The sequence below is a fragment of the Rhododendron vialii genome, chromosome 11a (genome assembly GCF_030253575.1).
Source record: "Rhododendron vialii isolate Sample 1 chromosome 11a, ASM3025357v1".
In the NCBI taxonomy this organism is placed as follows: Eukaryota; Viridiplantae; Streptophyta; class Magnoliopsida; order Ericales; family Ericaceae; genus Rhododendron; species Rhododendron vialii.
The window spans coordinates 23981542-24009500 of record NC_080567.1 but is presented as its reverse complement, the minus strand read 5'-3'; the positions used below and the strand labels follow the sequence as shown (position 1 = coordinate 24009500).

The following is a 27959-nucleotide window of genomic DNA, read 5'->3' as shown; positions in this document are numbered from 1 at the left end:
TTAACTGTGATTTTAACATTTTGATTTAAAACCCAAATCGGTTTCAGTACTGTTCACCGTCGTGCCACTCTCAGCCAGATTTGGGTTCGCCATAATTTTCGATCCTAAGCTTTTAAACCTTGTATATTGGGTAATATACTTTGAGAAGCTAGAAGAGATATTATTTTACCTCAAATCTGCCGAAAAACGATGAATGGGTTTCGATAAATTTCATATATTCGGAGAAGACGTCGGAGAAGACGACGGAGAGGAGGACCTCGGGGTGGGCCGTGGACTGAGGTGGTGGTGGATTTGTGATGTTCTTTAATGTCTGGAAAGATTGCAAAGCGGGATTCGAGCGGTGGGATGGTGTAGAACGTAAAGCCATTTTCTCTCTCTCTAAAACTCCATTGGAGGCGGTGGAAGCTTTCTTTCTCTTATCTTTTGTTACTGATTTTTCAGGTGAATGTGGAGTGTTTTGTGTGTGATTTTCAGACCTCAATTGTTGGTATATATATAGAGGAGTGAGGGGGATGAGAGATCGAGTAAATGGATGGAGTAGGGAATAATGGTGATGGCCAGCTATGGAGGAGGAGGGTTGAGGTAGAGGTTGGCAGTGGTGCTGAAATGGGGAGGAAATAGGGAGTCGGTTGGTGCTGCTAGTGGTGGTAAAGCTGGGGGGGAATGTGCAATTTTTTCCTTTTTCCGGTCCAAATATCAAACGGTATCCAAGTCAGGATTTACATTGGAACCAATTCGAACGTAGAAGTATTTGTTTGTCCGAATTGAAAGGTAAATGGTCAAATTGAACTTCCGATCAAAGTCGAAAAGATATAAAAGAAATTTTTCTAATTGATTACTAATTCACGCTTACAAAGGTGCAGCCCTATGGTTGTGCACCCCTATGGTTGTGCACCCCCATGGTTGGGTCATATATTCTTGACCTAACAACATGATTTTATCCATTTATTTTTTCCGGCTACAACAATTCGGATTAATCGTACATTACTCCCAATATTAAAGATCAAATTTTCCCAAGATAAACGCGTTTCATTTACTATGAATAACATCTCTGACTAATACTGTATGATTTTTTGGCAAACACTAGGTACCCAACGAGCCTAAGAAAATAAAGGGTCTTGAACCATTTCTCCCTTTTTAACCGGAATGAAACCCAAAACGGTTGCAAGGCCAGCCTAAATGGCCCTATGCAAAGTTATAAAATTGGACCCTTATATGATTTTATTCACAAATATTTATAAGATAAACGTTAAAAACACTTTATTATAAGGTTTACAAAAAACATAATGTTTTCTAGCTTCAATTTATTAGTAGATGTTAGCAGTTTGACATAAAAAAAAAATTTACTTTTATGAAAGTGGTAACAAAAAGAGCATATTTAAATTTTCTATTACATTTACATTATCAATCTCAAAATTAGAAAAAGTAATTAAAGGGTTAATTGAACCGAAAAATAAGTGAAAAAAACAAAACCATAAAGTAGTCAAGTGATTCAATAAAAACGTTAGCTGAAAGTAGTCAACGTATTGGATTCATAATCAACTCAGTTTTATGAAGAAAAAAAAATGATTCATCATAAAAAAAATTATATAAAGCTCCAAAATAATGGAGGAACTTTAGGTTGTGATATTGTTTATGCCAATCCACATTAGTAAAGGAACCACGAAACAGATTTTTTTGGAAAGCAGGTTGGCTAAAAATGCATGCAATCTGAGTCGTTCATTGCCATAGCATGAATGACCCAGATTGACCCAACACACATGTTCTTTCACTCTAAACCGGAAAAAAAAGGCAATAAGAAGATTCCAAACTTAAATCGGGAGGATCCCGCTGTTGTCCGCCTACCAATCCTTAACTCGTTCAGATGCACATAGCAAATATTATACTCCTATGTACCAATAAATTTCTATTGATATTTCTTCCACCGTAACACTTCTTCCCTTAATACTTATCACTTTTGGAAATAATTGCCTATCGAAATTAGGGGTGAGAAATTTTTTTCCCAAAACCGACTGAACCCTCACCAACCCATGGCAAAAACCTTGGGTTTTTAATCCAACCCTAGGGTTGCAAACGGGTCGAGCTGCTCACAAGAGCTCGAGGCTTGACTTGTTCAGGCAAGACTCGACTCGACTTGTTCCGTAATTGAGTCGAGCTCGAGCTTGAGTTTTTAAACCCGTGTAGTAAACGAGCCGAGCTGAATGCTCTAAAGCTCAGCTCATTTGCATAAGCTCGGCTTGTTTACACTTGGCCAACCCAACCCGCTATAATTACATTTGTAAGATAGAAGACAATTGGAAACCACACTTTATCAATGCTAAAGTACACCCTACCAAACTTTGTGAGAGCTGCTATTGGTACAACAATTGGCGCATAGATAACGCATACATCGTGCTTTTGGGTCTATCTCAGGTCCAACAAAGATAATCGTAGAAAAGAGCAAAAACGACGTCGCCCAACAATGAAATTTGAAAGCAGAATTGGTGGCTTGATCTGAACCGTTCGTTGATTTCATTAATGTCCTATCAGCTTGGGAAGAAAATGTGTGAAAGATGTGTGGAGAGAGAGAGGTGAGGTGAGGATCTAAGTCCTTGGTCATGTGTTTGGTATTAGTTTTATTTTCTGCGAACTTGATCTCGCCAAGCGAGTTTGAAATAGGGTTGCACGTACTGTACTTTGATTGCCCTCTTTAATGGTTTATTCAGTCTCTGGACGCATATTTGCCCCCATAGGATTCCTCTCCATTGTGTAGGCTTTTCGCCTCACAGTTGAATACAACTTCTCACATTTACCTCTGAAAAAAGATATTCCTTCCACGGTAATACTTCTTCCCTTTAGTGCTTTTAATACTTTTGAAAAATCTTGAGCCTATCGAAAATAGTTGTGAGCAAAAAATTCGCCAAAACTGACCCACGCCAAAAACCACGGGTCTTTAACCTGACCTACGGTTGTAGACGAGCCGCGTTGCTCACAAAAGCTCGAGGCTTGACTCGTTAAGTTAAGGATCAGCTCGGCTCGATTTGTTTCGTAATAGAGCTGAGCTCGAGCTTGAATTCTAGACCCATGTAGTAATCAAACCGAGCTCCACACTCTAAAACTCGTTGTTTGTACTTGGCCGACCCTACCCGCTGCATCTACATAAGATTTAAGACAATAGGATACCACCATATCAATGCAAACTAGTTTTCTTTCACTTTTGTTTTAGACCAAGAGAAGCATAATTTGTCATTCGACTCGTTCCATGTATTTGGTTGAACACCAAATTTAAATTCTTTTAAGTTTGATGACTAGATTCAATAGTATAAATTTCTATTCATGAAAGTAACTAGTTGAATCCTGCCAACTAGCGTGTGGGCTCATCTCTGATTTATTTTTTTTTTTGCCGGATTTTGGGCTTTGTCCCAATTTGATGTATATCCAACTTTTGGTTGGTACACCTCTACCAACATTTTTTTAATAAAATGTTTTCTTTTGCCGATAAAATAAACCCCGATTTTCAAGAAACAAAACAGACTTTTGCACAATGTATGAGTTAGCAAAGTCAATATCAGAAATAACATGTACCTCTTGAAATGGATTGATGAAGACGAAAAGTGTGAGACCCCTTTTGTGAGAAATCGTTGGCACATCTGTGTTATGTGTTTCGTTCTCTTGCCACCCTTCCACAACTCCAAGAACGTCTTCATAAGGGCTGGAAACCTCACCATCATTCAAAACACTCGTGACAATTGAAAGCAAATCCATTCGATTGTTTGTCCCACCCATATATTGTGCCTCTCAATCTATTTGCACAAGAAAATGAGTTAAAAGAGTTCAACGCCCATTACATAGGAACCACAGAAGTGGGCTTTGCAATCCTAGGTAGCAGCAAGTTGCCTGTACTCAATGTTTTTCAAGAGAAAGATACATCTTTTCTGTAAGCTTCCTACTATTGTTCTTTTATCGAAGTGCATGTCAATCGTAATGAACGAAAGAATATATGCTAAGTTGTCCTCAATTAAGTACGGAACTTTGATTCTTCCCAGAATTCGTACTCTTCTAAAAATGCATACGCGTGATTAGAACCAAGGAAGTTATTAGTTTTAGGTAAACCGTTAGCAACTGGTCCTATTGTGGCTTTTATTGTCAAAAAATCTAGGGACATCGACGGATTGGAGCCCGATTTTGCACCAATCGCCTTGCGGGATCCACTCTGGATCTCGTACGGATGATCCGAGTCATTCAATAATTTTAAAATAAAAAACCGAGAGAACCCTATACAAATCGACTCCATTCGATTTGTTTTTGTGCTCGATCTAATCTTCTCATTTTTTTTGATTTTTCAAAAAATGAGAAGATTGGATCGAACATCTAAACATATCGAATGGAGCTACTTTCTCACATGCCCATTTGGTTTTTTATTTAAAAAAATTATTGAACGGCTCAGAACATCCGTAAAAGGCCTAGAGTGGATCCCCTAGGGCGGACAGTACAAAATCGGGCTCCAACGCATCGGTTTTCCTAGAAGGACTCTTTTATTATGGACCATTCGTTTTTTTATTCTGCCAAACGGAGTCACTTCTGCAGTTCTGCGGTTCAATCCAGAAATCATAAGGGGGATCATGTGATCAAGTTAAAATTTCAGGGAGGCAATCCGCACGATGCCTAAAGAAAGAGGGGGTAAAGTGTACTTTTCTCATTTTCTTTCTTCAGTATTTAACCGATTATTTTCCTCTCTCGAGCCATTTTCCACTTTCTCCTTCCCCTTGAATCACTCACTCCTCTGCACAATGAAATCATCATCCCGTGAAAAAACAAAGCTGATCGCCGACCTTACTCCGCCGGAAACCTCACCGGCGGCTGAACTCGTAGCCAGCAACGTCGACCTCCTCACACAAATCCTCCTCCGTATCCCGGCGGCCAAAACCCTAATCCGATTCAAGTCCGTGTCGAAACCCTGGCTCTCTCTCCTCTCCGACTCCCGATTCGCCTCCGCCCACTCCCACTCCCACCCGAACCCTAACCCCCCGATCTCATCCCTTTATTTCTACTACATTGATAATCTCGACTCCGTTTCCCTCAACGGCAGCCTTGCCTTTCCCTTTCTCTCCTTCCTAGGTCGATGTCTTCCAGGTTATTTTGTGATCATTCACTCGTGCAGCGGTCTACTGTTGGTCGAAAGACCTCAATTTGCTGACGATCGTTACATCGTTTGTAATCCGACCACACAGAAATTCCGTCTACTTACTCACCCCGGTGGAGGTTATTACACATCAGGTTGCTTGGCTTTCGATCCATCAAAATCGCCTCACTACAAAGTTGTATTGCCTCGACCAGCCTCTACTCCCTCTTTGGAAATCGATATCTTCTCATCGGAGACTGCGTGTTGGAACAAGATATTTCTACTGGAGAGATGTTATAGAGATGGTGCGTTTTGGAATGGAGCTGTCTACTGGCTATGTGACCAATATAATCTGCTGAGATTCGATGTTGAGACGGAGAAGATGATTGGGATTCCTTACGCGGAAAGTAGTAGTAGAATTCTCCCTATAGACAAGACTAGGTATTTTGGAGAATGCGGCCATGGTGGCCGTTTGTTTCTGATTCAGAGTCCTCGGGTTAATTCTGTGGAATTTGAAATCCTTGAGATGGACAAGGACCAGTGCCGTTGGAACGTCAAGTTTCGAGTCGATCTCAGGCCCTTGCTATCTGCGTTCCCTTATATATCTGCGTTCCCTGATATAGCAGGCAATTTTTATTACTCTGCGGTGATGTGTGTCGTCGAGGGAGAGAAGGAAGATGACTTGGCGCTCCTCTTGGCTGTTCCAGACAACATTGTTTCGTATAATTTGCAGAAAAAGACTTGGAATGTGCTTTGGGAATCGGAACAACATTCGAAAGAGGATGACTTTTGGGATCCTCTTCAAATCCCATGCGATGGTCGTAATTGTGTTTTTCCGTTTGCTGAAAGCCTATCCCCCGTTTGAGAAATGTCCCAGGTGCTGGAGCACGTCTTCCTTTTGTTCAACGTTTCCTTGAATCTTCAGCTTATTACAGTTAGTGTTGACACCTTGAACATTTTGGTTACAGACTGTGTTTTGTTGCATAACTTTCTTATCATGTGGCTATAGTCATCCACAGTTAGCGTTGTATTGTTTCATTTTCAGAAAACAGTTTCGCGGAGAACCTCTTGTGCACTCATAATGCATCATCAAATTCCAATTAGTTACGATGTCGTGAAGTTCACCATGACTCCATGACTGACCACCGAGGATGAGCGAGTAGGAAATAACAAGGAAAAAAGAAAATAGACTTTTATTACAGTATTACCGAAAATCTGTCAAAAAACTGCCACCGAAGTTTCTCTTGCTTCTCATTCCTGCTAACAGTATGAAGCAACATGGTAAAAGAAGAAGCGTCTATCTCGTTGATTTCCAAGGTGTTTCTAAGAAATAGAAGCACGCTTGCCGCAAATTGAGATTAAAAGATGTGATCAGGTCGACACAAAAGGGTAGAGAAATCTTACTACTAATCTGGCAAGAAACTTGATTTATGGGGAGTGTGGAATTAAGAGATGGCGTGGTACGCTGTGGACTGTGGAGTGGTGAAACATGTATTTCTGCTGCAATTTCTTTGTGTGTTTTTGCCAAATTTTCAGTCCAAATTCAGTCTTGGATCAAACTTCGCCTGACCACTGTTGTTGCTTCTACGGTTAATGAGGTGATTCTGTGCATGGGGTAGTGGCCTCACAGCTAAGGTGCTGTTTGTGGGACTTAATTTGTTGTATTTTCTTTCTCTTTAGGTTGTTGCTCTTTTTTTTTCTTCTTCCAGGGTCCGGGTTTGGCTTATGAATTTCGAGAGATAGGTTGCCAACTTTGTTGGGATGCTAGTGAGCATATGTTCTTTTTGTTTAACTTTATGAATTAGTGTTGATACCTTGAACCATTTTGGTTACAGACAGGTGTTTTGTTGCATTCTATATCTTTCTTATCATGATGCTATCGGCATCCACAGTTAGTGTTGTATTGTTTCATTTTCAGAAAACAGTTCCGTGGAGAACCTCTTGTGCACTCATAATGCTTCATCCAATTCCAATTATTTACGATGTCATCATGTTCGCCATGACTCCATGACTGAACACCGAGGATGAGTGAGTGGGAAATAGAAAGGAAAACGAAAATAGACTTTTGTTATTAGTGAAAATCTGTCGAAAAACTGCCACCAAAGTTTTTCTTACTTCTCGTTCCTGCCTATGTAGCACGGGCACTTAGTCAGAGCTCACGTACCGGTGTCGGACACTTCTCGGACACCGACACTCCCGAACACTCTCCGGACACGTGTCTGACACTTCTCCCGGAGTGTCCTATTTTTTTATCCAATATTTGGGGTCCTACACTCTCTCGACACTTTACAGACACTTTCATAACACTTTGGGGGTAAAAATGCAATTATAAGGGATCAAAGTGTACACTTCGGGGGACACTATAGGGACACTCTCTTTGTTTGAATGTGTTCTCTCTTTCTTTCTCTCTCTGTGATCAGATTTAGGGCTATCTCGTTATAATATTATTAAACTTTTATCTTATTCAATTATTTGAATATTTTTTTTAATTATATATATAACGTGTCCCCCAACGTGTCATGTCCCCCATTTTTTGAAAATTTGCGTGTCGGGGTATCGGTGTCGTGTTGTGACCGGTCCGTGTTCCGTGTCCGTGCTACATAGGTCCCTGCTAACAATATGAAGCAACATGGTAAAAGAAGAAGTGTCTATCACGTTGACTTCCAAGGTGTTTTTCAGAAATAGAAGCACGCTCGGCTTACCTCAAATTGTAATCAAAACGTGATCAGGTCGACACTAAACACCGAAGGGTAGACTTGTAGAGAAATCTTACTAATCTGGCAAGAAACTTATCAGCATGTGGCAAGAAACTTACCCTCCTCATGTGAATGAGGGTGTGGTTGTTTATATTGATTGTTAGGGTTTGCAGGGTGAGGGCTGTTTAAATCACTTGATTGGGTGGGTGGATCGGGGTGTGTGTGTGTGTACTCAATGGTGGTGCTGTCTTAGGTTGGGTTGGTGAGTTGGTGGTGTGTATGGGTGAGGGTGGAAGGATGTTAGTGTCAGTAATTTATGGAGAGTTTGGATTTAAGACATGGTGTGGACTGTGGAGTGGTGCATATGTATTTCTGCTGCAATTTCCTAGTCTTGTTGTGGGACTTAATGTGTTGTATTTACTTTCTTATCTTTAGGTTGTCTACTTGCCAACCATTTGCTCATTTTTTCTTCCAGGGTCCGGGTTTGGCTTATGATTTTCAAGAGTTAGGGTGCCAAACTTTGTTGGGATGCTATGTCTTCGTAGTGATGCCGTTGCTCGTGATCCTTTTAGTATTTGTGATACCATGTTCAAATTAAGATTAATAAATCCTTTTTTTGTTGTTCGAAAAAAGGGACAAGCATCTGCTGCTCAATTTACCCATGTTATGAATTTCTAGAGGAAGGAATCCTGCTTCTCTCTTCTACGCTTTTCTTGTTTGATCAGATGAACTGATACATTTTCGAATACCTATACGTTTCTGGGCCTTAGTCTTTTTCCAAACAAGCAATTTATTCATTCCAGAATGAGCAGTTTATACATTACAAATTACAACAGAGTTTTGGTACGTTATCATAGGGATCAAATGTACAAGGCGGAAAACATGATGAAAGCAATGTCGAAAAACACAATTTTTGTGTTTCCCGGCATGAATTCGGCGTAAGTGCATTAGAAGCCACTCAAATGATCATCCAGGTAGCTTTGTCAACTAAGAGAGAGAACAACTTATACAAAAGTAAGATAAATTATTGAACAAGATTGAAGGCTCAAATATGGTGTAATATACCATTTCATTGACGAGGAGATAGTTGACATGGGGTGAGCACAATCCCATAGATTCAAGCATCAGATCATCCGTCTGTGGAGGCATCACCCATATAGTACAAACTAAGAATTGCATGGCAATGTTTTTAAACAACAAATGCGCTATACGAGACTGTTTATTCCTTATGAGGCTGAGGCGTAGGACTCGAGGTGTTGATGGGTTAGCATTTAGAAGTTTCATAGACAATAAAGACAAAAAATTTATGAAAAGGGGAGTGATACCGTGTTTTCCTTCACTATAAGCAATATCACTATCTAACAAGATTTATAACGGAGTTGTTTCACTTCCCTATAATCCGTCATCAATTTGACGAATTTAGAAAGCAATGGACTAATTGAATAACGCCTCAATAGGTAGGTTATGTGTCTAACACTTGAGTGTTAATTAGACATTGAGCTGAAAGTTTGGAGGATTTTTTGAGATATTCCCTGCTCTCTTTTTTTCAAGGTTATCAGAATCATCGGGTGCGGTTTAGAGTTTAGTCGAGAATCACCTGGGATCGTGTCATCAAATTCGGCGGACGTGAGTTAGTTAATAAAGGTGAGGATGGGTTTTAGGTTTTCTTTTTATTTTCCTCTCTGTCGGCTGTTTTGGCCTGGTTTTTCTATCGGCGGGTCTCCCCTGCCCGGTCTGTACCGGTCTAGTTTCTAGATCCGGTGGGTGTTGGTGGTGGGTGAATAATCTCTCTTAGTTAGGGTTTGGATGTTTGGCCGAAGTTTTTAGCTGCTATTAGGGCCTCCTTTCGCATCTGGGTTGTGCCGGCAACTTCAGCCGCGTTTGGGGTACTATAGCTGGGAGTTTTCGGTGTCCAGATTTCATTTGCGCTTTCTCAAGTTTGAGCTGTGGTCCCTTGGGATTCTCTACTACTTGGACCTAGATTGGTTCCTAATCTAGACATTTCGTCCCTTGGGATTCTCTACTACTGTGTCAAAGTCTTGATAGTTTTGGTTCATTCTTGTATCTTTAATGGAGTTTGTATTGCCTTCGGGCTTGTTACGAAATGAAATTGACATTTAAAAAAAAAAAAAAAAATTATTTCCATATCCTAGGTTTGTACGTTTCTGTACAAGAAAGAGGCAATAGAAGGAAAGGAAAGTATAGAAGTACGTTGAAGAATCAAAGAAGATTTCAATGAGTCAGTTGAAGATACAAAAGGAAAGGGCTTCACAATTTCTATCTCCGATAGTCAAGGAAATTGAAGAAGGAAAGAGATTAAGGAAAATCTCTCCATCTTTTCTAACGGCCAGATGGGCTTCGAAAAGGAAAGAGAAAATCCTGTGCTAGAAGGCAAGGACTGATTTTATGCAACGGCTAGGAGAGAATCATTCAACGTTCAATTGGGGATTGAAGAATATAGGAAGAGAAGAACAAGCGGAGAACTTGACAACTCTTGAAGAAAAAACGGCAGTGAGCTACATCTTGAATATCTATTAATCATCTCTAAAGCTTTCTCTGGAATATTTTATTACACTAGTTTGAGTGTTGTTCTTGAGCCATATTTGTAAAAAGGATTGTACACCCTTATTCATACTCTCTTGTGAGAGTTTTATCCTTTTGTGAGTGGTTTTAGAGAGAAAATCACTTGAGGGTTTGATGTTACTTGTATCGGAGTCAAAATTAGTTGGGTTAGGTGTGACTAGCACTGAAGTCAAAATTAGTCAAAGCGATTTGGGGATAATTGCTCGTTGTAAAAGTTGTCTAGCACTCGCAAAGCTAGAAGATTTTAACTATTGGAGATAGTATTAGCAAATCCCAAGTTGGACACTTGGGGAGTGGACTACGCCGTGAAGTTGCGGACCGAACCACTGTAAATCATTGCGTTTGATTTCTCTTTCCTTTACTCTTTTGATTTCAGTCTTGCATATCTATATTACTTGAGCAAACTGATATATCTCTGAATTTGGCTTAGGATAAACTAGCTTACTTAATTAGTTGAATTCGTCCATATATTCCCTAAAATCTGCTAATTAGTTTTTCGTATCTACTGAGTTTTCTGGTTTTGAGCTGACTCCATCTGTTAAGCTTGTTGGTGTATTTATTGGTTGAGTTGACTCAATTGTGTTGCAGCGTTGTTATGTTTTTTTATCTTGCATTTAGTTTTTTAATTTGATAAAAGTCAATGAGAAACCCAATTTACTCTCCTCTTGGGTTGCTTTTGGACCAACAGAATTGTTCATTTCTCTTTCATGTTCCTTTACATAAAACACTTTCATGTACCTTATCAAAGTTAGTGTTTCGTTTCATATCACGTGGCAAACCCAAATTACCCTCTCGAGCTTTTCTAGTTTCTCTTAGTTCCACACCACTTGCTCCTGAATATCCTTCCCAAGCTCTCACTCCTCTTCACCAAGTCACCATGACCAGGAAATCTTCATCCGTCACCGACTGTACTCAGCCGGAAGCATCGCCGGCGTTTTGGAATGGAGCAATCTATTGGCTATGTGACCACAACAATCTCTTGAGATTTGACGTTGAGACAGAGAAGATGGTTGGGATTCCGTACGCAGAAAGTGGTAGTAGAATTCTCTCTCCAGACAAGACTAGGCATTTTGGGAAATGCGGCCGTGTGGGTAAGAAGAAAGAGAGAAGGAAAAAGGAGAATCTGTCGAGCAAAAAAGCTACTAACAAAGTTTTTATCTTGCTTCTCATTTCTGCTTAACATTATGAAGCAACACGGTACGACAAGAAGTGTTGGAAAATTTCCATGGGAATGGCCCCCAACATGTCGATCCCTTGGGTGAAAAATTTTCATCTAACTCATCGCCATTTGTATAGTGACAACGATTCCTATGGATATTGTGAGTGGGTTATATGGACTCTTGTCCGTTAGGTGCGCTCTTCAAATGGAACGAAAACGAAAGGTGTCACACCTCTTTTATGAGTAACAACTGGCACATCTGGATTGTGTGTTTTGTCCTTTTGCCACCCTTCCACAACTTTGAGAATGCCTTCATCGGGGCTAGAAACCTCACCACACCACTCGTAACAAGTGAAAGCAATCCATTCGATTGTTCCTCTCTACCTGTTTGCACAAGAAAATAAGTTGAGTAGAGTTCAACGTCCATTACATAGGAAACACATGATGTGGCTTTGCAATCCTATATAGTTAGTTAGCTGCAATGTTTTTCAAGAGAAAGATCACATCTTTCAAAATCCTTGAGGTGGACAAGGACGGCTGCTGTTGTATTAATGAATTTTGTTTTCAGTTAATTTCTTTTGTAGTCTTTAATCTTATTGGAGTTTGTGTTGAATGGTGCTAACAAGTTCACAGGTAATATTTTGCTTTCGTGTTGAACGGTGCCCGGTTTTAGGTTTTTGTTTATTGGATGAAATTGCAAGATTTTTCCTTATTTATGCTTACCATCCTATGCACACGTTGTAAAAAAAAAAAAAAAAAAATCATATGCACACTAGATGTTTGATATTAGACCTATGTTGGCATTTCATTTCCAACATAATGGTATGAAGTAAGGAACTAAAATACCCCATTGCCATTTCATCTCATGAGCTTGATTTTATGGTTATTCACTGGCCATGGAGAAAAGTCCGTTCTAGGTTGCAAACAAATATTACAAGCAGCTATATTTTTCTCAATTTGTTCCCTTAACCAATTTTTTTTTCTTTTTGTTTCCTTTGACAGGCCAAACATCCCTGTAGTACTTCAATCAGTAAGATCTCTCGCTATAGGTCTCATCCGAACCAGAAAACCTAATTATTTTGTGAGTACAAGTGTCTACATTTTGGTTTATTTGTTTACTAGCTAGCAAGAGTTCTTTTCTGTTTTCCCTTTTGATTTGATCATTGTTATGAACGTTGAACACATGTTTCAAATGCAGAAAGACAGCGAAGTATGGCTTATTTTAAGCAGACAAACTCACAAGACCTATTGCAACTATTGATTTCTTAAAGCAATTTTGTGGTGGCAACGAGTAAAAACCCTCATCAGACATATAGCTAGAGAGATTCTTTTTGTTTATCTAAACTCTGATTTTGTTAGTTTACTTCCTTTTTTCTTTTTTTTTGGAATTTTGGATTTGAAATGGTCACATATGACTTCAATAGTAGACCATCTTCATTATTCTTTCCAATTAAATTTTGATGACTATACACAATTCCTAAGAGGGAAATATAAAGCTTTGATTTGATTTCTTTTTTGTCGAGGTTTATTGTTGAGATGGTACCATAGGCAAGATTTAGTAACTATGGTTGCTGGGAGAAATCAACCATGAGGTTGTACCCAAACAGGAAAATTACTTGAAATTGATATATGCCAGGGTTAATCGCATAAAGCTAATTGATAAAATTGATTTATAGTGGCCCAAGTCCCCCAGCTTTTCAAATGTTTGCTGCCATAGTTTTCCTTATTTTTTGTTTCCTACTTTTGTAGAGTTAGAAACTCAAAATACCCTGTATAGGCTAATTCTTTTGTGATGACACCGAGCTTATATAAAACGAAAGTTGTGGTTAATTAAAAATATACCCCTGTAGAAAAAAGAGTTTTATTTCTACGAAAAAGGTTTTAAGAAGTTGTAGTGCAGTGGATCTAGGACATTCCCAAATTTGTGTACTAGAAAATTATGGTGTGAGATCTCTAATTTTGCCAGGGATCATTCGGCACTTGGACATGCCCAAATTTGTGCGATTGTTTGTTTTTTTTTTTTTTTAGGTTTCTTTGTCCATCAATCTAGGAACAATTGCTGCAATCGAGTAATTTTAGATCATGTTAATGATCATGTTATGGGAAGTTACCAGATTTACTGATGATATAGGTAACTAATTTGGTTTGGCGAAACTCTATGAAGCACCAACACTTCTAAAGATCGCCGTATTCGTATCAGACACTCCGAAGACATGCAGCACGTCGGGAACACGTATATGTCCATTAGATTTTAATATTTTCAATGATGGGACAAGCCGATGACTCGATGAAATGCGAGTTTACATTCATTTCGTGTCCATTTGCTGTGTACTTGATCATGTTAAAGCAAATATAAAATCTAAGAGAAATGCGAGTTTACATTCATTTTGTAAAATTCTATAACATTGTTTCCATAGCTCTTTACTTATTTTCAATTTCGGCTATAGTTTCTAATTATTTTTGAAAAACTATTTTTTACTTTCTATGGTAGCGGGAAGGAGGTGATGGTAGTGTTTTCTTGTGTTTCTAAACAATTTTTTTTAAACAAAAGTCAAATGATCCTATTTAATCCTGTTGCACCAACGTTGAGATACAATATGGAGGTCATACTGTTGGCCATCCGGAGTCATTATATCATCATCTTCTTCTTTTTATACTGTTGGCTACCTTCTATCTTTTTTGTTGACAGTTGTTAAGTGTTGCATCAATTATGGTAGCATCGAATTTCAGTGGGTAGGCTGTAGAGACCCGTATTTTCCAAAAATGGTTTAATGGTTTTATAAATGCTAGAATACCGAATAATGAGAAATTTGTGGGTTTATTTGATTTGGGTCTTAAATGATAGAATTGTAACTTGAGAGAGAGAGTGTGTGATTAAAGGATATGGGAGTATAAATAGGGGTGTGTGTATGTAGGAGATTATTTCATCTCCTTTTTTCTCTCTCCCTCACGTCTCCTCTCTCTCTCTCTAGCCGGCCATACCTCTCTCTCCTCTCCCTCATCTTCTCTCATCAATTCCACCTCCATTGAGTATGATTCCGGACAAAGTCCAGGAATTAAAGTTGTTCTACGGAGCGTGGTCTTTCCGAATATCCAAGAAAAATTACGATCGGACAACGTGGGCTTCGGTTGACTTGGTCAAAGAGTTGGGTTTTGCTCAAAACCCTTGAGGTAGGGATTTCTTACTCTCTCTATGTGTTTATGAGTTGATTGTGTGCTTAGATCGTGCCATGATTTGTTGTTGTTGTTGGAATTTTGTCTTTCGAAGTCTGAAAAATTCGCTGAAAGTTCCGGGGTATTGATACCCCAAAACAGGGTATTGATACCCCAGCCTTTTCTGGACAGCAGCCGTCCAGGTATTGATACCTCATTTTGGGGTATTGATACCTCCCCTGTTTTCTGGGCAGTTTTGACACGTCTTGCTCTTCTCATGCTCATTTGAACCCCGAATCACTTTTAGCACTCTCTAAACACTTTGAATCGCTTCTAAACTTGATTGTTCGTACCTCGAAAGATTTGTTGACCAATCGACCTCCTTGGGCTCTCGTCATAACTTAGAAAAGTGGAGAATTGAATGATTAGGATACTCGAGCATTATTTATGCTCTTTGTCGATTGAAGTAGATTTTGTGGCATTTATTAACGAACGATATAGATTTGTTAAGCGTTATAACATGATGTGATGATTGGTAAATTGAGAAACATACTATAGAGTCATCATTGAACATCGTAGGCCAAAAGTAAATCGTAGGGCGCATGGTTGGTTGATGAGGGCCTATCGAATAGTCTGAGCGACAATAGAGTAATCCGTAACTTCCCTATTGCTTCGCCTTCAAACCTCGCCTTCAAATATAAGGTTGAATACCCCAAGCGTAGGGCTAGGTCGTCGGTAGCATAATATCCGGAAGTCCGGGATCGTACCCACAGAGAATTCGAATGTAGCTTAATCGGATTGTAGGTTTTATAAGGTGGATTGTGGCGTTTAAGACGGCCAACTTGGTTTTGCTTTGAAACGATGAAAATTGCCAAGGCAAAAGACTAGGAAAACGCCTAATTAACTTAAAGGAGGCAAGTCTAGGGATCGTCTAACCCTTGACTTAAGCCGTTACCGGTTCTCAATTATAACTCAGGCGGGAGTCACGACCGCGTGCTCACGCCCGGAGAATTTAGCTTTAATGACTACGTTTATCAAAAGATGTGATTAACCGGAATTAAATCAACCTATTTTTGCTAATGTATCTAACACGTAGGGGGCCACGAGCCCTCAATATGTCGATTGCCAAGACCGGTTGACTAAACTTCATACCAAGGAGTTAACACGCCTCGCTTAGACCAAAAAGGCTAGGTTAATGAAATTTCGAAAACCAAGATTTTAAGCCCGAAGGTTTGAGAACCAAATAACCACCTAAGTACTCGGGAAAGATTACCCCGAGACTTGGCCTATCAACTACTCACACATAGCTAAAGCATGAAAGAAAGCATAAAAACGAGACATGACTTTTAACCGATGAAAACGAAAACAAACTTGATATTATAAAAGATCTAGTCCGTAGGAACAACTTTAATAAACGATAAATTAACAAACGAGAATTACTTACTTGAGTTCTTAAGAAATTAACTTGAAAAGCTTAAAAGACCATTAATGGAAGAAAAATAAAAGCTAATAAATACCTACATACAAAAGGGAGAGAGGAGACCCCTATTTATACACAATGGGTTTCTCTCTCCTCAAATATCTAAAAACATACCATAAAAGGCAAGTATTCCATAAATGGAAAGCTCAAAAAGTAGCAAAATATCTGGCCGAAGGCTCTCCGTATCGATACAGAATAAGCAAAGTATCGATACTACATCGTTAAGCTGAAAAGGCCAATCTCCCGTAACAATCCCGTATCGATACAGATTATGGCCGTATCGATACGGGAAGCTCTGCTTGGAAAGGTAACAAACGCGTATCGATACGCCTTAAATCAGTATCGATACGGAATGCTTATCTCTGGTTCTTCAAGCCAGCCTCCTAATCTTGACACCCGACGACCGTTGGCTTGCCCGATGCTCCTCGTCTTCGTTCTTTGGTCACTTTGGCACAAGTTCCACTGAGCGATGATTCTTGAATTAACTTGGGGGTTGACTTTGCACTCAAAATACGCCTTTTAAGGGCGTTTTGCCTGAAACACTAAACAAACTACCTTACGAGCAATATTGACTAAAAACGACAATAATAGCTAAAAGCACTTCTAACTAACGGACTTAAGCACCACGATCAAGCAATTTTAGGTGTGTATCACCTATTCATCGTGTTAGTCTTACAAAGTTCCTTTGGGTGCTCGTTCTATGGGATTTTTAGTGTAGAACCCTATGAGTGGTGCGTTGTAAAGTCATTAGTGGGTTCGATGCATGACGTGGGGTGTTGTGATAGACGTAGAGGAATGACGCGGACTTAAGGTATTTAATGATGTATAAAATGACATGTTTGTGAGTTTATAACGCACTGAATGACGATGAATGAAAGACTATGACCTTGAAAAGTGTTGTCATCTTGTATTCGGTTTATTAATGCTTATATGTTTATGTGAATTATGAATTTGAATTGAGGGTCATGCAACGCAAGGTGAGGTAATGCGGAGACTCTAGAGGGCCCGCAACGCAAGGTGTGGTAATGCGGAAACCCAGGTGGAAAGAATTCACTGTAACGCAAGGAGTGGTAATACAGTTGAATGTCTCGCATGATGAAGGAAGTTATGATTGGTAATAGAAGTTTGTGTTGTTGTTTGAGTTGTTTATTGCTTGAGATGGTAACGGTTGAACAAATGAATGAATGATCGATTTTATCAAAGTTTTTGAAAAGAAAGGAATTTGGTTTTGGAAAAAGGACTTTTATGAAAAATCCTCCGGTATTCCTAATTAACGAATCAACGGTTCCGGTATTTGGGCACAAATCAACGGATTCCGGTATTCAAGCGAATCAACGGAGCTTGATTCGTGAAGGTCAAGAGTCTTCTCAAAGTTATTTTGGCAATCAAAAGGAAATATTTTCTTTTTATAAAAGAAGCTTGTTGATAAATGGTAAGAGATGGGAAAGTTAATAGTGGCAATCAATGAGGAGTCTTAAAATGATTTGAGAAACTGTATTGGGTTGATTAGATTGATTTGTGCTTGAAGCTACTCCTAGTTGTCGTACGAATGGCTAGGGATATCCATAAGACGTATTAAATTCCATAGTCGTTGTCTGTTGGTTCATAGTGGTACCATTTGTATCTTTGTTCGTATTGAAAACCATTCATTCCCTTCGCATGTTTCATCGCATTTACATATAGCTTGAGTATAGAAGTTTCTACTGGGCTAGTGTAGCTCAGCCTATCATTTTCAGGTGCATCTCAAGGATTTGACGTGGAGTGCATGGCATGCGAATTTGATTTCATGTCTTTGAAAACCGTCATTGGGAAGTGGTTCAATCATCTTTTGCTCGATCTCTTGAAGGAAGGAAATTGTAAATTTATTTGAAGTCTTTTAATTTCAGATATTATGTAACCTCTAAATTTACTCTTTTAACTAGCTGTGGAATTTGGGCCGTAGTGCCAATATTGTAAATCTTTAAACTTGGGAATTTGGTTTGTAAATGATCATTTGGAACTCTCTCTTTTGGGTATTATCTATACTATGCGAAGATCATTTAATGAAATAGATTATTTATTTATGTTAAAAATCGAGGACGTGACATAGGCCCCCACTATGTACTAAATTCAATAACCTTTAGTGATATGGAAAACACTTTTGATTGACTTTATAAATGTTTATGAGTTGAATTGCAGCTTCGAAACAGTTTTGATTCCTTAAGTAATATTTTTGATTGAGAGTAGGCAATTTTGTTATTGATGGTGCAAGAAACTTTTATATCAAGTTAATGCTTTTTAATAAGTGCCTTCGGCATGGTCTCATTTGTTGAGAACGTGTTGCATCGTGCCTTTAGGCATGAGCACAATCGGAATTTTTTTTTTGTCATTTGTTAATCCTAATCTACACTATCCTGTGGGACTTGGAAAAGGCGGATGGGGCGCACAGGCACAATTGTTAGGGATTGAAAAATTGATTGTTCTTTATTTGTAGATTCAAGTTAAATAGGTCATTGAACATGCTCGGGTTGTTGTTTTCCGCATATTTGGATTCATTAGCCATGGGTTGATATATTGCTACGCGAGTTCATAATTTATTTGCATGTGCTGATCGTTTGAGTTGTGCCTTCGGACACGGACATATCAATTGGAATAAATGAAAGAATACTATAAGTTGTCCTCTACCGAATTCGGAACTATGATTCATATTCATCCCAAAATTTGTACTATCTTCGTCCCAATTTAATTGTTACTTTTGGAAGTTCGTGCCACTTTTCAATTGATTATATCTTGTAATTTATAATATTTTAGGTGATTTTGAAAACATTGTATTATAAAACAAATCGAGATCTATCAAACAAGATCCATATTGGATATAAAATTCATTACCAATTTAAAAATATAATTAATTTTTTTATCCAGTTAGATTAGAACTAAGACAAATAATTGGGACAGAGGGAGTACTTTTAAAAAAAGTAAACGACTTGGTTAGAACTAAGGAAGTTGTTGGCTTAGTAGGGAAACCGTTTGCGACTACTAGAATTACGGACCTCTTCGTTTTTTTATTTTCTATATAAACGGAGTCATTTGTGCGGTTAAATCGAGAAACCATATGGGGATCATGTGGTCAAGTGAAAAAGTTAGGTTGGCGATCCCCACGACACCTAAAGCGCGAGGGGGCAAAGTGTACTTTGATTATTTTCCTTCATCTATAAAAAGTTGCCCTCTCGAGCACTTTTTTCCTCTACACCAAAGGGCACCACCATGATGATGATGAAAACATGTTCGCGCAAAAAAAAAAAAGCCGATTGCCTACGGTACTCTGACGCCGCAAACCTCGCTGGCGGCTGAACTAATAGCCAACAATGTCAACCTCCTCACACAAATCCTTCTTCGTCTACCAGCCAAATCCATAATCTGATTCAAGTCTGTGTCCAAACACTGGTTCTCTCTCATCTCCGACTCCCGATTTGCCTCCACCCACTCCCGCCTAAACCCTAGACCCTTGGTATCATCCTTATATTTCTACTACCAGGGAATACTCGAATCAGTTTCCCGCTCTACCGTTCCCTCTCTCTCTTTCCTAAGTCGTCTTATAGGAGATTTCACGATTCCACACTCGTGCAACGGTTTACTTTTGATCAAGAACACTCAGTACACGATTTTTGACTATCATGTCAAAGCGAAATACATTGTTTGTAACCCGACCACACAGAAAATTCCATCTACTTGCTTACCCCGGTGGAAATTTTTACAGTTCCGCTTGCTTGGCTTTCGATCCATCGAAATCGCCTCACTACAAAGTTGTATTGCTTAGTCATATCTATTCTCTCTATTGGGAAATCGATATCTATTCATCGGAGACTGTGTGTTGGAAGAAGATATTTCTGCCAAATGGACAGATAGGCAGACCTAAAACAAAAGGTGTGTTTTGGAATGGAGCTCTGTATCGGCTATGTGACCAATATAATATGTGTAGATTTGACTTTGAGACAGAGAAGATGATTGGGATTCCGTACCCGGAAAATAGTAAGATTCTCTCTCCAGACAAGACTAGGTATTTTGAAGAATGTGGCCGTGGTCGCCGTTTGCCGTTTGTTTCTGATTCAAAGTCATTTGTGTTCAATTGTGAGATTCAAAATCCGCAAGATGGACAAGAACTGCTGCCGTTGGAATGTCAAGTTTCATGTTGATCTCAAGAACTTGATATCTGAATTCCCTGAGATGGGAAGTAAAAAGCAGTATATATTTACAGTGATGGATGTTGTTGAGGGAGAGAAGGAAGATGACTTTGCGCTCATCTTGGCTATCCCGGGTAAGATTATCTCATTTAATTTGCAGAAAAAGACTTGGAATGTACTTTGTGACGGTTTGAGTAATGTCCCCGTTTATGCTCGTGTTTTTCCATTTGTTGAAAGCTACCCTCTTTGAGAAATGTCCCAAGTGCTGGAGCTTATGATTAACTTCCTTTTGTGATCTTTGCAATGATTTTTACAATTACAAGTCTTGATACTTTCAACGATTTGGTTACAGATTGTGTTTTCGTGTTGTATCTTTGCTATCTTCATCTGCATTGGCAGGGACGGAGCGGTTTTATAATTACAACATTTATCCTACATAACCATAGTTTATTTGATATGATAAACTCTATCTTATATCGCTTATTTAAGCCACAAAAACTTGATTAATAAATTCTAGAAGTTATTTTATATATAGTTGTCGAAATCGTACGATTCACGATTCAGAGTATCATCGATTTGAACCCATACAAAATATCGCAAATGGGGGAGAATCGTAGACAGAATCGATTCAAGAATCAGTGAATCGTTAGAATCGTACGATTCAGTTTGTTTTGGAGCCCGGCAGTTTCGGTCGAATTTTTGCCACCGAAATGAAATTAAAGTTAAATTTCAGGTTTTGTACTAATTTTATCTGCCATACGAAGGGTCGAAACCCTTTTAGGAAGATTTTAAGAAGATCAATTTGGTTCTCCACAATCGTAATCCAAAAAAATTTGGGTTTTACATACTTGTGGGTTCCGGAAAAACAGAGCTCAGAGAACAGAGCTTCACGCAGCATCTCAACCAGAATAAAAGACATCGTCTACCGTCGAACTGTTGGCCGTCGATTAGGAAGAGCGTAGCCGCCGGTAATCTCTTCCACCGAATTTGTTTGTCATCGAATAGGCAGAGTAAACAATCCACATTTACACTAATCTCCAAAATTAGTTGTCCAACTAAACCCTCACATGTCAGACATATAAGCTTGTGCAATATCGTTCATAAGCTCATTAATAAGATTCTTGCCAATGGACTCCGAGGTATCATGCCCTCAGTAATTTCGGAAAATCAAAGTGCCTTCCTTAGCATCTCATGAGATAATGCACATGGTGAAACCTAGAAGGCGTGGGATTAAGGGCTGGTTCGCGCTTAAATTGGATATGGCAAAGGCATATGACAGAGTTGAGTGGAGATACATTCAGGCGGTGCTCACAAAATTCGGTTTTTATCAAAACTGGGTTACATGGGTGATGAGTTGTGTAGAAACGGTATCATTTTCCGGTGTGGTGAATGGCGAGAAAGGGGAATTTTTCCAACTGAAACGAGGTATTCGCCAAGGTTTTCCGCTATCACCATCTCTTTTCATCCTTTGCGTTAGAGTTTAGATTGACCCCTGAATATGGAGGCAGAAGAAACATGCTCTGTTCTTCAAAAAAAAAAAAAAGGATTCGGAGCTAATATTCCCCGAAACCCGGCATTGGTTTGCCAAATACACAACCTAAATTAGCCTATATTAATAAACAAGAACTCCATGAAGTATCCATGGAGCTTTAAGAGCAATTTGCTCCAGGCAGCGTTAAAGTATAAGTTCCTCTGTTTTCTTTGTTTCCATCGTCAACAGTTCCTCTGTCTTTTTTTTTCCCTCTCTTCTGTAACGTTTTATCTTGGCTAAAATCTCTGCTTCTTGACATTTGAGATGTAGAGAAGTTATTCGGTTTGCAATTTGTTGACAGAGAAGATGGGAGAGCTGAGAGAGAATAACGTTCAAGGAGAAAACTGGTCTTGGAAAGATGAGAGAGAGAAAAAGTGGGTCTTGAAAACCGAAAAGAAGAGAGAGCATAAATGTGGAGTAATTTATTCAACGGTCTTGTTATTGTCAACCCACTATACTGACGATAAACACACTAGAAGATAAGGAAAATACATATTTCTGTGCACTTCTACACCCTCTAATACACATTCACACACTCATTATTATCAGTCCATTAAGCTGATTTTAAAATTTTCCTTTATTCAACCATCTTGTTAACTTCCATCCGTTAGTGGGAGAATAATATAGTAATATGTTAATAATTCAAAATAAGTTTAGATATTAATGTATATCTCTCGAATTTTAATGCATTTTCCCAAATATTCATATACTTATTTCGGATATTCATGCACATTTTACCTTTTATTCTACATTCTTTGGGCGGAGGTCAATAGTCCTGGACTATCTTGTGGCATGCCCGCGTTGTGCTCCCAACCAATCACGTAGCGAAAAATTTTACAAGTGACACATAGTATCCTCTCTTGTTGGGTGGTTGAGGGAACAAAGGTTGACCTACTTAGTATGGATAGCTATAATTTACTGGTCGGGAACATCGCGTAGAACATACCACGTGGTACTCCGGGACTATGAAATAATTTTTACATGTACTTCTCACGTGAGGAGAGAGGATTTAAACGTTTGTGTTTCATGGGTTGTCTGTTGGCGAGGCAAAATTCTAAAAATCAATCATCTGACTCATGGAACAGTTGGTAAGCTATTATTGGGCCAAGGCTACCACGTCTTGCTTCCAGCTGCCACCCCATCGGTATCTAAAAATCTCTTGCTGCTTTCTAACTACTCCAATTACTAGTATTACTTTACTGTTCTTTACGATAATATCTTCTTTTTTTGGATCAGCAACTAAAATAATAAATATCTTCTTCCTCTTCTTCTTCTTCTTTCTTCAATTCACAGTTTAAATATCCCCCTCAAGAGAACTTCCACTACCATATATATCTCACTCCCACAACTCCATACTGTTGTAAACATACCTTTTTTTTTTTGATCCGGTTGTAAACATACCTGATAGTTACTGTTTTCAGTTTTCTAGTGGAAATTAAGGAGGACGGGAAGAGATGCCGAGCACTGTTGGTCAAGTCATACGTTGCAAAGGTTTGTAAAATATACGTGTCTGTGATGTTCATTGTCCCATTGATCTTTCATCTTTTCGCATATTAGTATTTGGTTCTCTTCTTTTACTGGTTAATCACAGATGGGTTTGTTAATCTGGCGCTGATTTATCGGCAATGGACAATTTTATAGAAAACTGGACAAAAGCACGTTGAGAGAAAGAAAAAAAAGAAAAGGAGGGGCATGGATATCAAAACTAGGTGGATTTCCAAACCTACCTTATCATCTATCAACTTCCGGTGGATGCCTAGGCTTTGGGAGCACTGCTCAAGATTTGGGGTTGGATTTCCCACCTGCTAGGCACTAGGTGAGTACCTGAAGTAAGTGGGAGGCTGTGACTGGTGTGGCCGTACTAGCTCTCCGGAGGTTTGGGTTGTGCAATCGGGTCCATTTAGTGGCCTAGCTGTAGGGCTATTCCTCCGATACCAAAAAAACACACCAAACCAGGATTAATTAGATTAGCACCTTGGAAGAGGAGTTTCCTTTCTCCTAGCGCCTAAGTGCTCACCTGATGCCGTTGGGCTCAAGGCCTCTTGGCGATTTCTGGTTCTCTTGCATGTAGGTTTTATGGAAAATCAATTGGCTAATAATCATGCATTCATGCCTTATGTGTATCATCCCTTAATTTGATCCTTCGCGTATTATTGGTTTTTTCTTTCATCCCTTTGATTTCATTCTCTTAACTTTTATGAATCATGTACAGGGTTTTGTCAATATGAGCTATTAAATGAAGTTGCATTCATGTCTGAATTGAGAACATTGGGATGTGATTTAGGGTAGATTCGAGGGGGATCATTGAGATTTGAAGACTATTAATACGTTCTTTGGAGCCTTTGTCTTTTCTGATTTACTACTTGTGCTTCTTTCCCCACCACCCCGCCCCCCCCCCCCCCCCCCTCTGGCAATGTACTATTTGTGCTTCTTTTTCATGTGGGTTTTGTGGAAATGGGTTGGCTCATAATGCCTTCTTCATTGTGGGTTCCAGCTGCTGTGGCATGGGAAGCAGGGAAGCCACTGGTGATCGAAGACGTGGAGGTGGCGCCACCGCAGGAGATGGAGGTTCGTATGAAGATCCTCTTCACCTCTCTCTGCCACACTGATGTTTTCTTCTGGGATGCCAAGGTAAAAAAATGTTCACTTCATATTAATTTCCCGGAATCATAATCTCTTGACTTGTTCCGTGATGTTTCCTTCAATCTACCTATATATATTTTAATGATTCATGCTCCCTTGTGACACCCAAATCTGTTTAATTATATGTTGCAGGGTCAGAATCCTCTATTTCCTCGAATCTTCGGACATGAGGCAGGAGGGTGAGTGGATTTTTCTTTACAAGAAAGTCTAAACATTACCGTAAACTTAGGACACTGGGAATTGGATTATACCTCGATTTGGTGCAACTTGGTGAAAGGGTTGGAGCTCCTTGTTTCCATTTTTCATCAAACTTGCACATGACAAAGGATTGGAAGATCCTGTCATGTCTAAAAGGAACAGTTTCGCTGATCATGATTTTTTTCCCTATAGGATTGTGGAGAGTGTTGGAGAAGGAGTAACGGAGCTTGCACCAGGAGACCATGTGCTTCCAGTATTCACTGGAGAATGCAAAGAATGTGCTCACTGTAAGTCCGAAGTGAGCAACATGTGTGAACTTCTGAGGATTAACACAGATAGGGGAGTAATGATCCATGATGGGAAATCAAGATTCTCTATCAATGGCAAACCCATTTACCATTTTGTTGGGACATCCACCTTCAGCGAGTATACGGTGGTCCACGTTGGTTGTGTTGTCAAGATCAACCCACTTGCTCCTCTTGACAAAGTCTGCATTCTAAGCTGTGGAATCTCAACAGGTACCAGAAAATGATAGTCTAATTCGAGAAGGAAATCTGTTTGGTGATGTTTAAGTTTTTCATTGTTCGAGTGGGAGTTTCGAAACTACTAGTCATTGTTGTTCACATTGGTTTACGGAAGAAATTATGGAAACCAGCCATTCTGATGTTGCTTAAAAGTGGGCTGTTTTCAAGAAACTTAAGCATAAACAGTAGCAAATACCTGTTGCCAAACAAGTTTTCTGTCTTTCCCAATACGAAGAAAATCAAAATAAATGAGGATCTGCACAAATTTTTGCCTGGTGCTTTTGCTGAATAATCAATTTATTTGTTGGGTTTTTGTTTGGATAGGCTTTGGTGCAACCGTTAATGTTGCAAAACCAACGAAGGGCTCAACGGTGGCAGTTTTCGGATTGGGAGCAGTAGGCCTAGCGGTGAGTTTCTTTAAGTGCTTTCTCTAAGTGCCATATAGTTACTTGGAGTCTGTTATCACAATCTATCAGATATGTAATTACGGTAATTTCGTTTAATTAGGCGGCAGAAGGAGCCAGAGTTTCCGGTGCTTCGAGGATTATTGGTGTGGATTTGCATCCAGACAAAATTCAGCTTGGTTGGTGATCCTATTAACAGTTTGACTTATATTTGCTTTACTTGAAACACTTTGCTGTCTTGAATCACTGCCGTTTACCTTGATTCCATTATGATCTACTCCATATGTGATGATCCCAATTAGTTTACGTAACTCTCCCAAAAGTAAATTTTATTTGGAACATGTAACTAGCTTTGCAACTTAGGCTGCATTTACCTCAATCCTAGGAGCATTTCTTGATTGATGATGAGAAACAGGACTGGATAAATGCATCATAGGAGAGTATAGCCCACAATTATTGTGATTTATTGACCTTGGTTTCTAATATGGCTGTTCTTTGTATAACAGCAAAGCAGTTTGGTGTGACGGAGTTTGTGAACCCCAAAGACTATACCAAACCAGTTCAAGAGGTATTTTCCTTCTTTTTTAACCATTCCCTTCCATTATTTAGTACTTTCGTCAAGTTTCTTATTGTTCTTGGCTCCCTCTTCAGGTCATCATCGAGATGACTCAGGGAGGAGTCGACAGAAGCATCGAATGTACTGGACACACTGATTGTATGATTTCAGCATTCGAATGTGTCCACGATGTAAGTTTCCCAACCTTGAATCTTCAATTATCTGCACCAATAATGTATACAGGGCGATGAAGCACCGACACCTCTAGAGGTCGAAGAATCGCAGTGTCAGGACACGGGGACACGGCGGGACACCTCAGAGATACGTACGGGACGTGTCCCATATTTTAATATTAAATTTTGAGGGGGACAAGGCGGGACACCGCTGGGGACACGACGGGGACACCGATGGGGACACAGCAGGGGTCAAACTGTAATTTTTTTTTAAATTTTGGGGGACAAACTGTAATTTTTGAAAAAATTGGGGGTTAAACTGGAATTTTTTTTAAAAAAATTTGGGGCCAAATTATAATTTTTTTTAAATTTCTGGGTGTTAAACTATAATTATTTATTTATTTAATATAAATAAATAAATAAATATACACGTGGCGTGTCCCCCGCCATATCCGTGTCCCCATTTTTTTAGAATTCCATTGTCCCGGTGTCGGTGTCGGTTTCGGTGTCCGTGTCGGTGCATCATAGATACAGGGAAGGACCCGTTTGGTGTTCTCCCCCTTGTCGGAGGCTTGTAACGTTACTTTCGATGCCAAAATTGTCCCCAAATAACCACTTCAGTTCATCATCCCTTCACAACTGCTTCAAGTTTGTTTGTGAACTGTTAGAAGTTTGGTTTCCTGTGGATTTCGCGGTTCACTCATCGAACGAATACAACTTTGCATATTTGTATACATTTACATATAGACTTTGTGAACACCTATTTTCATCTTATCATCAATGTTAGAGTAGAGCTGATAAATTACAAACTTACCATAACAGGGCTGGGGTGTAGCTGTTCTAGTGGGAGTCCCCTCCAAAGATGCCGTATTCAAAACACACCCTATGAATTTCCTAAATGAAAGGACTCTAAAGGGCACCTTCTTCGGAAACTACAAACCCCGGTCAGACATTCCTGCACTCGTAGAAAAATACATGAACAAGGTGAATTTCCAAATTCCGACTTCACTTCAAGGATATCTAGTATCCGTGATCTACTGTTCCTGAATTTCTTGTAACATATGCAGGAACTTGAACTAGAGAAGTTCATCACTCATCAGGTCCCTCTCTCAGAGATCAACAAGGCTTTTGATTACATGCTCAAAGGCGAAAGCATTCGATGCATTATCCGCATGGAGCATTAGAATGAAGGGAATCCATGGTATCTGATGCAACGGAGTTTTTCACCTTCTCTGGAATGATAATAAAAAGACTGTTGTCCAGTCCGTTCATGCATATAGGTTTAAATTACTCTTTGTAAGCCTATGTCTGGGTTTTTATGTCTTCTAGGTGTTCATATGCTTCCTTTAATTCCAATGTTTGTCCAAATTTTGGTTAATAGAAGAGAATGCTATGAATCTGTTTTATGGTCTGGCTTCTGATTCTCTGTTTGTGCAAATATAGAATGACGGTTTAGTCCAAAGCAAAGCTTTCCATAGGCATCCCTGATGGCGCTTCGAATCACAAAAACTGTCATTCCAGATGGGGATAAGGTTGCGTGCATCTTTGCCTATTTGTGGAACATATTATATTCAACTATCCAACAACAAACTATGGGG

The 27959-nt window shown here is 39.3% G+C and overlaps 2 protein-coding genes and 1 long non-coding RNA gene across 6 annotated transcripts; all 3 read left to right on the top strand.

The window, feature by feature from the left end:
• The first annotated feature begins 4769 nt into the window (after window positions 1–4769).
• Window positions 4770–5966, top strand: LOC131307021 (F-box protein At5g07610-like). Its single transcript, XM_058333449.1, has one exon. It carries the CDS (start codon window positions 4770–4772, stop codon window positions 5964–5966), a length of 1197 nt encoding a protein of 398 aa, XP_058189432.1.
• Window positions 5967–6536: 570 nt separating this feature from the next.
• On the top strand, window positions 6537–27772 carry LOC131306600 (alcohol dehydrogenase 3-like). Of its 4 annotated transcripts, none has more exons than XM_058332940.1 (10): window positions 6537–6561; window positions 23326–23354; window positions 24358–24494; window positions 24639–24685; window positions 24897–25222; window positions 25553–25635; window positions 25736–25811; window positions 26139–26200; window positions 26284–26423; window positions 26890–27177. In XM_058332940.1, exons 1-10 carry the CDS (start codon window positions 6554–6556, stop codon window positions 27146–27148), a joined length of 1167 nt encoding a protein of 388 aa, XP_058188923.1. In that variant the 5' UTR covers window positions 6537–6553; the 3' UTR covers window positions 27149–27177. The 4 variants fall into 4 exon arrangements, with proteins under 4 accessions (XP_058188923.1, XP_058188924.1, XP_058188922.1 ...); XM_058332941.1 differs by lacking the exons at window positions 6537–6561; window positions 26890–27177 and adding exons at window positions 27184–27345; window positions 27429–27772 and having other exon boundaries at window positions 23244–23354; window positions 26284–26379; XM_058332939.1 differs by lacking the exon at window positions 6537–6561 and having other exon boundaries at window positions 23244–23354.
• On the top strand, window positions 14483–18258 carry LOC131306606 (uncharacterized). The gene is made up of 2 exons (XR_009193938.1): window positions 14483–14710; window positions 17909–18258. It is a non-coding gene; the product is annotated as an uncharacterized LOC131306606 (long non-coding RNA).
• Window positions 27773–27959: the final 187 nt, after the last annotated feature.